The sequence below is a fragment of the Corvus kubaryi genome, unplaced genomic scaffold (assembly GCF_017639235.1).
Source record: "Corvus kubaryi isolate FWS band 111438036 unplaced genomic scaffold, C.kubaryi_AGA036_p1.0 split3-73, whole genome shotgun sequence".
Classification (NCBI taxonomy): Eukaryota; Metazoa; Chordata; class Aves; order Passeriformes; family Corvidae; genus Corvus; species Corvus kubaryi.
Window position 1 is genome coordinate 24,176,797 of NW_024582091.1, and position 12,915 is coordinate 24,189,711.

General features: G+C 36.5%; 1 protein-coding gene across 4 annotated transcripts in view; it reads right to left on the reverse strand.

Moving 5' to 3' along the window:
• ATG5 (autophagy related 5) overlaps positions 1 to 12,915 on the reverse strand; it is a 90,693-nt gene that overhangs the window by 17,577 nt on the left and 60,201 nt on the right. For all 4 annotated transcript variants that reach the window (XR_006014257.1, XR_006014258.1, XM_042017267.1 and 1 more), the window contains one exon: positions 9,387 to 9,504. Coding sequence is in view for 2 of the 4 variants with exons in the window: in XM_042017267.1 (XP_041873201.1) it covers positions 9,387 to 9,504 (118 nt within the window). In the remaining 2 variants the exon portion in view is untranslated. The remainder of the gene's footprint in view (positions 1 to 9,386; positions 9,505 to 12,915) is intronic.

Consider the following 12,915-nt stretch of genomic DNA (forward strand, 5'->3'; position numbering starts at 1 on the left):
AGGACTGGGATGGTGCCGTGCTGGTCCAATTCCCACAGTAAGCCCCCAGTCAAGCTAATTCTGACCTCAGGCAAAGCAAGCCCAGTCATATTTCATGTCTATCCAAACACATTCACACTGCATAAATTTACCTCCTTCTGTTGCACCATTTCTCATTTGTATCAAAATTAGGAGCCTACATGGCAAATCTAATCTAAATTCAATTTTCTGTTTAACTAATTTACTGGAAGCCAATGCTTAGAAAACTGAGGGAGAACAAAAACAATTAATATGTAGTCTCTCATACATTATACATTAAAAAAAGCTGAGAGTTAATTGAAAACAGTTGATCCCTAATTTTACAAAATCATTCAGTACAGCAAGTCTTAAGAGAAAAATCCTGGAAGTCTTTTTGATCCTTGTTTTATTTCTGAAAGAACTAATGACACTGCTGTAGAAAGAGGTCAGTTCACACAGCTTTTCTGAATGAACAACAATGCTGTGAAAACTGGGATTGATTGATAGCCTACTGTTTGCGTCATTATATCCAAATGTTTACCATTTGAGTCTTCAAGGAAGCATGAGACAAAAATCAAAACAAGTTTTATGAAGACTTCAACAACACTGGCAAATTAAAATTGTATCCAGAATTGTTTAGACATTATAGCAGTGGAAGAAAACTGCTTTCTTCTGCATTATACAGTTTTTATCTTTGCATTATGCCCAATGTCTTAAATTCCTGGTGTGGAAGAGGAAAAGTCTTTCCCTCCCCAGAACTCTGTTTTCTATCATTTTAACCCTTTGCCTCTTCAAAGCATTCTGTTGAACTCAACACTGTTTCCTCTTGCAGTTGTTGCTTTGTAGTTATGTAAGATCATACTGTGTTCCTCCCTTTCTCCTAACAAGATGAGTCACTATTTCTAAATGAACTGTTTATAATATTAGGATGTTCATTTACAGGAAATTCATAAATCGGTACTAAACAAAATATTTTTTTTCAATAGTTGTGAATTATTCACTTTTTTTTTTTCCAATTTGATAAACGCTGACGTTCAGAACTGATATTACTTCTGGAAACAAAGGCCCCTTAACTGGCAACAGGAACACTATCACCACATACAGAAAATCATGGGGAAACACAGCATGACTTCCTTGAAGCAACAGATAGATAACAATTTTATTATCTGTCATAAATGACAGTGTTGCTTAAGTAGGTGGACTATTCCACCTAATCTCAGAAAAACAGAGGATTTTAGACAGTGGGGGAGAGTAGCCATGGTATTACCTCCTTCAGGGATGGATAATTTTGTTATTCATCAGTTTGGGGAAGAATACCCATAAGTAACATGTTCTACCATATCAGGTATGTGACCTTATGCTACAGTTGCAGGTAACAACATGGTCTTAACATCTTCTCTTCCTTACCTGCATAGAAACTACAACAACACAGTCTAAGAGACCACAAGCAATATCAAGCTTCATCTTAGCCTGTTCCTGCATAAGCCACTAAATCTTCCCACAAATAGTAATAACTCTGAAGTTATTTAAATGACTGCCTAAATTTCTGGAACTGGAACTACTGCAGACAATTGCACTTTACCACACAAGAACTGTCCAATTAAAGAATCAACTTTTGTCTGTGCAAGTGCCATCCACAAGCATAGGAAAAAAGATCAGACAATGAGTTTACAGGCTGCAGCATGAATAATCAGAATAATCTAATTCTAACCCTGGAGTCCTCATGAATGGGTGTTTCATACTAAAATAAAAAAGCCATCTGTCATGAGCTTAGATTCAAAACTACATGATGCACAGCCTGAGAAGCAAAACTATAGGATCTTTGACTGTTGGCTGGAAAGGATACTTGTACAATTTCAAGAGTGTAAAACGGTGAATGAGAAGGGGGACACTAGGCAACTTTATTCTGACTTCCCTGAGTAACTAACCAGGAACTGGTCATCTTGGGGGACAAATTAAAACCAAGAGAAACTGGTAAATTGAAGAATGCTGATAGAGAGGCACAGCCCCTAGGTGTCAAAATATTTTAGATTTTCATATGCAATGATACAAAAAATTGTTGGAAAACTCTAGGAAACTGAAGTAGAAGTCTAGATAATAGAACACCACAGGACAAGAAGACAGAAAGCAAAAAGAAAAAAACAACATAGAAGTGACTACTGACTAATTACTACCCCAGAGAACTAGATCTATTCCTGTTAGGAAATCAGCCAAGGTCTGAAAATCTACAAAATTAGTTAAATAAATTACAGTGAGCTTAGTCAAAGAAGTAGGAAAGTTTGTTTTAGAGGATGCAAAAGCAGATACTAAAAGAGTAACAAAGACAGCAAGAGCTATCTATTACTAGAACAGATGATGAAGGAACATGAGCCAGAAAAAGAAGAGACATTGATAGAAAATGAGTCAATGCAAGTTGAAAAAAAGAACTGAAAAATAAGTACCCCTCTTTCCTGATGCTGCAATTAGGATCAAATATAACGGAACACCCCAAAACCTAACTGACCAGCTTGCCTCAGATTCAAGTATGAACAACTAGGGAGAAGCAGATATAAAACCCACATGTACACACACTCCTCCAACAGAGGGTGATCACAACTGAAAACTAAACACAATTTGCTATGTTCAAAGCACAGAACTTATAAAGTTTTACCTTAAAACACTGAAAACTGAAATGAAATTGCCCATCTTCCAGTAAGGATTTCCAATAACTCTAGATGGTCAGGAATAGTAGTCCATGAACATCAAGCTAAGTATTTCTATATAACTACACAACTCCCAGATTTGATTTCAATTATATGCAGCCTTTAGACAAACTGAATTAAACAATAATTATGGAAATACAGCAAATAAAAAATATACTCATACACAATATAGGTTTATCCATAGTAAAATTTCAGACTGAGGTGACTTTAATTTATGAACTGCTGCATAACTGATAAAATACAATTTATTAGTGCAGTATCTAAACATAAAAATATAACATGCCTTAAAGAAAGATTAAAGCAGGCCACAATTCAGAGGAAGTGATTATTGGATTAGTTTGAAAATACTGATTTTAATATTTATTAAACATGACAAGAAGGACTTCACTGCTTCTCAAACTTTATGTCAACACAGGAAAATCAGAACAAAGCAAATAAGTGGAACAAATGAAATGTATCAATATTCAGTGGAAGGTGATGACCTGGTCTTACTGTTTCTGTTGCCACATAACCACAACCACTGCCTATGAAGCAGCTAAATAGGAAAAAAAGAAAAATTATTCAGCTAATGAGCAAACAGCTGATTTAACACATTTACTGTCTAAATACTCATTTAGACACAAAATTAGAGAGGGTTATATTAGATCTGTTCTAACCTAGCCTTCTGGAAGAAAGTACTGTACAGTACTGCAGCAGGAGCAATGCAAGGTGAAATAAATGCATCTTCCTTGAAGGGTCTCTGAACATTTTATTACTCTTAAAGATGTTTCCAGTACCTAAAGCAGGCCTACAAGAGAGCTGGAGAAGGACTTTTTACAAGGGCATATGGTGATAGGACAAGGGGAATGGTTTTAAACTGAAAGAGGGCAGGTTTAAATTCGGTATTAGGAATAAATTCCTTACTCAGCTATAATTCTAGCTGTAATTTATAATTATATAAAGAATAATATATAATTTATCTAATTTATAATTATATAAAGAATCTATTCCTTACTCCCTGTCGCAGGTGGAGATAGCAGCACAGGTTGTGCAGAGAAGCTGTGGCTGTCCCATCCCTGGCAGTGTTCGAGGCCAGGTTGGATGGGGCCTAGAGCAACCTGGTCTAGTGGAAGATGTCCCTTCCCATGGCAGCAGGGCTGGAACCAGATGAATTTTAAGACCCCTTCCAACCCAAACCATTCTATGATTCTGTGTTTGCTACTAACACAGACAGCCATTCTCATTGCTGCTTTAGAAAAACAGGGTATTCTTCACAGTCAAGACAATTAATGTAATTGCCAATAGTTTTAAGAACTACACTGGCGTCTTGGTGCTTGCTCTAATTCCAAGTACCGCTTTTCTTTTTCACTTTCTGACCATTACTACTAATGCATGAAATGCTTCATACACATTTTGACAAATGAGTTCCCAACTACTGTGCACTCTGCTCCAACTCCACTGCAGTGATTGAGGACAAGAGAAGATAAAGCCAACACTCCTCGCAATCTGAGGAGTTAAAGGATGGACTCTAAACAGAAGCCACTCTTTGCTTTGGTATAACAATGCCTATGACAAAAAGCCTTTTGCCCACCAGTTTTTCTCTGATTAACAGTTTAAGGAGATAAAACTGTTTAGCAACCCAGAAAGGTGAGCATTGTACAGAATTCATTACGCAAAAAGAAAATATTCACATATACATGTTTTTAAAATATATATATAATTGAATAAAAGACCAGTTTGAGGAGAGACAGGAAAGTATGGGTTGAGAGAATAACAGTACAAGTTTTCATTTTTTACAGCACTTCAACAAACAATAAAAGCTTTGAATAAATAGTTTCATAAGCTAATTTAAATAAAATGCAGTTTTATTTAAAACAGTTAGCTAAACAGTTACCCACAGTCTGTAACAGTCCAAAATAATATTGACACAGCATTTTACAAAGACCATTTTCACTATCAATCTTTTAATGTCATTATTTAACCTGTTCTTTTGACAATGCTCCTTACGCTGTGTTTCCAACAGTTGGTAATCAATGCATATATTCAATCCATGTATATATAAATATATTTTTTCATTGAAACATTTTTCTCAGCACAGTTAAAAGGAAGACTTAATTATATCCATGTTTCCTAAAGCAAAGGCATATAGACACTGTGGGTGGTTCTTGAAACCCTTCCCTCCCTCCTCTTGTGGTGGTCCCTAAGAATCTGGCAGCAGGAACAGCTCACATAATACGGCTACAAATGCTGAGTCTGAAAACCTTATATTCTCTGTGTTCCCACGGCACAAAGCTCAGTTACGGATGTCACCACGGACAAGCAACCACCACAATTACCATGAAGCTTCCAGTTGAATGAAAAGTCATTGGAAAAGAGAAAACCATAGAGGAAAAAGGAAAAAAAAAAGTGAACAGATGGAGAAAAACAGAAAGAAAGAAGTTCATATTGATTATGTTGCACTGAAGAAAAGATGAAGTTAATGTCACCAGTGAATTAATTCACTAAAGAGGGAGGTTAAATACAGCTTGGAAAAATACCTAAATGACTTTGATAAGAAGAGTAAAAAGATGAAAAACCACCTGCTTCTCCAGTATCTATTATACCTTTAAGCATATCTTTGATGAGATACTACTTTTATCCCCTTTGTTTAGAAAAATTAAGTAAATCTAAACTTTGATAACTGAATAGTCTGAAAATCCAGATGTGAAAAAGTTTTTCATAATTTTCTAATAAACCTTTGATAATGTATTCTGTTCTGTTACAATATTATTTTAATGCCTCCACCGGAATAAAGTGTAGATTAAGACAAAACATACAAGTTTACAAGAAAAATATTAGAAGATACTAAATAATGTCTAAAGAGACAATTTTTAATGTCTGACTACAATCTATTTTTCCTTCAGAAACCATTTTAACAAGAGTTTCCTTTAGAAAGAGACTGAATTATCATCATTTTAGAGATCACAAACTGAAGTCAAAGTGATCTTATGCCCAGAAATATTCATTTTTTGGAGGGTGGGACAGAAGGATAGTTATGAGAGGCCTAAAATTTACTTCAGAAAGTGCCTGGGGTTTGCACACTCAATGGCCCAGAGCTCTCACTGATTACAAGTACAAGCAAGCAAACTGTTCAGCAGAACATTCATGCTGATCACTAGATTTTTCTGATGCTCCTCTCTATAAAATGTGTGGGTTTGTGACACTCAGCTTACCTGCAATCACATATGAATGAATTCTCCAGGAAAAAAGAATTAAATTCAGCTCCCAAAGGCAGTATTCAGCTGTCTAAATTACAATACTTCCTGAAGCACATTAATTCTTGATTTATCCTTTCAAGAATCAGGACTGTGATTTTTCACTACACACACCTGACACTAAAACATGCCCAGTCTGGGCAGAAAGATAATAGTCTCACAGAAGACAAAGAGAGATGAGAGGCAGAGAGTGATTATAAGATGAATGGTGTGTAAGGAAATTACAATTGTATAGGCAGTCTACAGCTCTGACACCATCTAAACTTCAAGTATTCAACTTCAAATGGAGACAACTGCTTTAGAAGTACAACCTTTATGTGTAGTATCCCAGGTTTCCAAAACATGCTTGCAAATTAAACTCTCCTATGCTGATATCTCCTCTGTATTTTGAGCTGATGGAACATCTTTGACAGAGGAAGCTTGTTAAATTCTCAGTGATCCAGCATCAGAGAGAAAATGATTTTACTGAATGGGTTTCATGGAGACTTCAGTAGCACAGATGTACTGTGGTTCTGTAGTCTCAGGAGTTTAGTCTATTTGATGGAAAAGGGTGATGCTTTTCCTTGTTACGGCTGCTAACATTTTTACAGGCAAAACTCAAAAGTGGCACTAAGCAGTCTGGAGAGTTAGTTGGTTTTTTAACAGCTCAAAGCTGCATTAGAGCATGAACATTTAATATGGGGCACATTACATTTGAATAATTAATGAGTGTATTTAGTCAAGCAAGAGAATAATCAAATTCACTTACTGGCTAAGTTGAATAATCAGTGAACAGAGTGTGATGACCTCTAGCAGTAAAGCCTAAACCAGCACTGTCCTTTCCTGTCTATGATCCTTAGCAGTAAGAATCACTGCTGTCATGGGCATCCATCTTTTCAGGTCAGTTTCCTTTATGTCTGAACCTTTCTCTATCATCCCTCTGGTTTGTTCTAATTCTGCTTCTTCCTTTTTTTCTTTCCATGTTGCCACGCCTAAAATTTCTACATTGTATTCCTGTCTGGGGTACAGCAAACCCTGAACAGGTTTTCCTCAATCCTTTATCTGACTATCCCCAGCTCCATCTGAACACCTCTTTACTTGCATCTTGTCAGCACAAACTGCCCTTCTTTTCAACTTTTGAGTCAATTTGCTCCTCCAAATCCCTTCTTCAAATCCCTTGGCCAGCAGGGTATCTACTCACCATTCTTTCACAGATGTGCAAACTCTGTGCATGTCCCACAAGCAACACGCTTCTTTTCCTCCCTCATCCTTTTATCATCTCCTACCCCACTTCCTCTGTCCAGGTGTTCGCATTTATAACAACAGGTTTTGACTTTTGCCCCAATCTCTTTCATTCTGCCACATTGTTTATAGTCACTCTCCCCATCACATTTAATGACTCCCAGATCTGTCATTTTCTTCCACATTACTTGTTCAGTCAGTCTGCCTCCCCCCTCCACTGGCTCTATGTATCAGTCTAATCCCACTCCTCCTGAGGAGCCCACATTATTTTCTGCATTTAGCTCAGACAGTTTTCCTTCTCTTAAGTACCAGAAGGGGCAGAGAACACTCATAATACAAGAGGAACAACTGAATGACACTACAATACAAAGCTGCATTACAGGAGAAAATGTGCCGAGTTTTGGATAGCTCACACCCATGTGAGGGACCAGATTTATTAAACTGTTAAGTTTGTGAGTTGCTCAGTAAAAACTGGGCCAAATTTAAGCAGATGTATACAGGAATAGACAAGCATATTCCAACACTCCAAAACCCACCAAATTTCACATCCCTCCTTGCAAGTATACGAATAGTACCTACTTTAGTTTCTCTTCTTCCAACTTTTTTTTGTCTAAGTTGAGTAAATACAAGGTTTCTTAGCTTTTAACAGAAACTAAGCAAGCAATTAGCACAGCATATTTCTGTTCTGCTATTAAAGACTGGTGCTTTTGTCGACATCTGAAACGAAGGCCGTTGATGGGAAGCATCATCACTGGTATTCAGATAGAATTACATTACATTCACACTTTTAATAAGGGCAGTAACTAGCACATTCATCATCTGCAGCTTTGGCAAATCCACATGAAAATTATGATCCCCTAAATCCTGGAATAACTTGTGCCTAAGTGCTTTTGACTTTCTTTCATCTAATTTGTGCTCGACTGCCTTCCAAGTTAAAATGCATCCATCCTTTCCATTGATTTTTTTTAAACTCCCTCTGTACATTTTCAGTAGGGTCTGTATGATACTGACAGTTAAGTACTTAAAGATGGTTAAACTGGTGCTAACATTCATGTATCTATGGGTATCTCCTTTATCTTTTGGACAGTTAGTGGAAAGCATTACTTAAAATAATGCTCCAAAATTTATAATAGCTTTATGAAAAATGGACACATGGTTAGCAACATTCCATATTTTTCTTACCTTTTGTTATTTTTGGAAAATGTTCCCATGTGTTAACAAGTATTAAAAGGGTAAAAAAATACTTTTGATATTTCAGTGAATTTCTAAAATCACAGTATGTGAAGAAATCCATGACAACTGTTTAATTTGAATCAAGTGGCTTCTGTGTACAACAGAATTGTACAGATTTTTATACTGATTTCAAATTTAGTGCTTCCCTGTCAAAAGATGCTGATACTACACCAGTAAATTCTGTGCCAAGATCTTCTCCAGAATATCACACATTTCTCCAAAGTTCCTCATTTACAGGTAAGACAACAGCACAAACAAGATGAAAAACCTTTTGCATTAAATAATTTTGATCTTAATTTGCAGAGAACATAACTGTTACATTTACCCCCCCAAAAATGTATATCACAGCTCCAACACATGTAAGCTTTGAGACTAAAATGACATCAAAAAATGTCTATTTTCTGAGTAAGTGCAGATCAGCAAATTGTATGAAATAATACACTACATTAATTGGTCACACAATACCACTTTGTAATCATACATAAACTATTATATACTTGTAAAAATCTCTTTCTGGTACATTTTAAAAGGCTGGACTTCAAGAAGGGAAAAAAGCATTCTGAAAACATCTTCAATTTCTATCAGTTTTGGAGTTTTACATATAAAAAGTTTCTGGAATACAAAATTAAAGGTAACTTAAAACCTGCTGACACTTTCAGAATTTTTTTTTTAAAGTGCAGAAAATAACATGTGAATGTTTTTGTTATGACCAACATAACGGCAGAAGAGTACAGGAATTTTAGAATAAAACTTCTAGCAATTAATTCTTCAGGAGTGACTAAAGACTCAATCTTATCCTCTTGAAACCATGCAGATGATGCAGGGCACACTAAAGAGCCAGGAATTAATGAAATCTGAAACTCTGGCACTGACAATTAGTTCTACCTTCAAAATACAAAAAAAAACCCAAAAAAACCCACAAACAAACAAACACCAAAAAACCCAATAGATCAACAGAAAAAGAATTATCTTATTGGACAAAAAGTTATTTCTGCAGTACCTTCAGGGGTGATAGCACTAGGACACACATCTTTTAGCAGGTCTCCCAAAGTATGCAACTGTCCTCCTGAAGCAATTGGTCGAAATAGCTTCTGTATAAAAGGTCTCTCTGTTGTTGCCTGTTTTAATAAAAAACAAACAAAACCAACAATTTAAGGACCATGCAAATATGTAGTATTAGCATTTGAGACAAGTAGATACTAGGACAAACCTAAAGGTTGCAGCAAAAGAAACATCAGGTATTTCTGCATTCTCCCCTTCTCCCATCCGCCCCCCCCTTGCATTTCATCCATATCATGAAATGCAGGTAAGTTTTTGCTTATTAACAATTGCAAGTAAGCCATCACTCCAGAAAAACTGTGAAGATCATTTACAGACAGTGTCATGGATGTAAGAGTGTTAATTTTTTTTTTGAAGCCCCAGACCTCTGTTACGGGAATATAACCTGCTTTAAAAAACCACTTGAATATATCCTTAACTTAAAAAAAACCAAGAAGGGAGCACAAACTTAGGAGTTCAACACATCCCTATATATTTTGCCAGGTCAAAGCAATACTGTACCCTTACAGCTCAACAGGTGATTTCTTCCCAGTAGATTTTATATTGAAAATTTCAAACTATTTCAGGTGCAAGAAACACTACAACTTAGACAAAAAAAGTCTTGTGCTCTGACAGGCAACCTAGAACCTTCTGCCTACTTAAGGCATCAGTCATATGTAAAGAACATATATGGCCCACTTCTGCTGCAGATATGCAAAGGAATTCATGATTTCAACTATGCATCCTTCAGTTTAAAGCCATTCCCCTTTTCCTAGGGCCACATGCCCTTGTAAAAAGTCCCTCTCCAGCTCTCTCGTAGGCCACCTTTAGGTACTGGAAGGCCTCTTGGGAGTGTTCTCTCCTCCAGGCTGATCAAGCCAAATTCCTTATTCCCCATATGCATTACCATAGTTTCCAGGAGGATTTGTTCCATGACTTCTGCTGGGCACCAAGATAAGACTGACTAGCCTGTAGTTCCCCAGGTCTTCCTTATTTTCCTTTTTTAAAAATGGGGTTACATTTCAGTAGGAACTTCACTGGACTGCCACAACTTCTCAAATATGGATGGTGGCTTAGCCACCTCATCTGCCACTTTCCTCAAGATTTGTGGGGATGACTCTCATCCAGTCCCACAGACTTGTGCATCTTCAGGTTCCTTAGGTGTTCTTGGACCTGGTCTTCTAGAATGGGCACTTCTTTGTTTTCCCACTCCCTGCCTTCTCCCTTTTGTGACTTGGGCAGTGTGGCTGGAATACTTGCTGGCGAAGACTGCGGCAAAAAAGACACTGAATACCTCCATGTTCTGGGTAAACAGGTCTCCCATTTCCTTCTGGAGAGGGTCCACAATTTTTCTAGTCTTCCTTTTATCCCTGACATTCCTATAGAAGCTCCTCTTGTTGCCCTTAATGTCCCTGGCCAGATTTAATTCTATGAGATCTTTAACACTTATTTAAGAACTGTGGTTATGGTAATTAAAAATAGAAACAAAACAACTCAACATCAAGAGGTATTTCATCTCCCAGAGAAGGTTTTTGGGGAGAAAAAACAACCACTTAAACAAACAAACCCCTGCCAAAAAAAAAAAACCCTGAACAAAGCATAGCAAAAAGTTAAAAAAAAAAAAAAAAGTTAAAAATTATTTTTGAAAGAAAGTTATATGGTGTGATCTCTGTCAGCAACAAGCAGATCAAGAATGACAATACAACTGTCACTCACTCACAGGCAGGCAGAGAGCTTTTGCCTAAGAGTGGTACACTACCTCAGAAGTAATTCCAGGGCAGTACAGTGCAGAAGTGTTGACACACAGCTACTTGTTACTTCTTGCTAATAGTCTTCAAATATGGAAAAATAGTCTTTTCCCAGTTTTTCTTATGAAGACTAATCAGAAGTAGTCTCCTAGCTGCTGTAGTCAATTCTCTATGTCCTCAGGGAAGCAAATGTGGATATCAACAGTGGTAGTCAAATATGTGAAAATTTCAAAGATGATGGGAGGCACACAGCCAGCAAGATCCATCCACCTCAGACAGACCCACAGAAGTGAACTCTGGCATATTATGTTGAAGAAATGTACATGCAAAACTTAAAAAAAAAAAGACAAAAAAAAAAAAGGACAAACCCCCTAAAACACTGTTTTAGTCAAAACAATTTTGTACCAAGTTTAGTTTTTAAAAATAATTGGATATTCACAGAAGTCCAGTCATAACTCCCAAGTGTTTAACATCTGAAGTAGCAGAAGTGGAAATAAACAGACATATATGCAGGCAAAGATTGTTATCATCAGACTTTTAAGATAAGAATTTCCCAAGTGTGTACTGCAGTTTCTCATTATTTATTAATAAATTTTGGTTAATTTTTTCCATAGTTATAATAATTTAATGCCAAGAGGAAAAAGCCAACGTTGTTTTTTCTCAAGTCTCCCACATAGTTGCTGACTGCTGCAAACAATATCCTTAGCTGCTATCATGAAACATTACAGAAAATGAATTCAATTTTGCATTTTAAGTGTTAAGCAACAGAGATGTGGTAAAGTAAATAAAAATCACTGGTCTTCATCAATGTTAAAATGATAGAAGTAACTGCATGTTGTTTATACAATGACTGTGATTCACAAATCTAATCCTACAGGCAGAGTATTAACCCAACATGCTTACACACTTCTTCCCTCACATGCAGCAGAGGCTTTATGCATTAAAAGAATCAAAAGAAAAGTCCCATCTACATTCCACAACGTTTACAGGATAACTCTTCAAAGTATCTCAGTCATACAGGAGCATATATAGTTTTCAAAAAATCTTGCCACCACCCTTTTTCAAGGGTAGTAATGTAAAACCAACTTAACTACAACTTCCTACTCTATTCCCATCCCTGCAAGTGTCCTGGCCAGGCTGAATGGAGCTTTGAGAAACCTGGTTAAGTGCAAGATGTCCCTGCCTGTGGCAGGTGGGCTGGACCAGATGACCTTTGGAAGGTCCCTTCTGACTCAAACTATTCTATGATTCTATTTACTACAACAAGACATGAAGGAACAGCCACATGAATAACTGCTTACATAATGTTGTGGTTTGTGCAATATTTGCTTAATCAATCATGAGAAAAAACACTACCTGTAATTTAACCCATAAACCCACAGCATAACTGATGATTTTAAATAATCTACATCAGATCTAAAGCAAACATTCATACGATGGCTATCATTTTGTCTAATAAATAATCATAACTTCAACAGAATGTAGCACTTTTTAAATGATTTTATTTTACAGTGTAGCCTCCATGTAGCTGTGAGCTGTTCAAAAGATTCCAGATGCATTTGCAGGATACAACAGGTGAAAGTCTATCAGTAATTGCCAACCTGTACAGAGCAAATGCCTTCAAGTACATGAGCACATGAAGACAATCATTCAAATTCAAAAATTGCAGTGCATTTCACACTGATCATATCCACAATTTAGTATCAAATTATTGAATTTATAGGAAAGCAAATCTTCATCTCT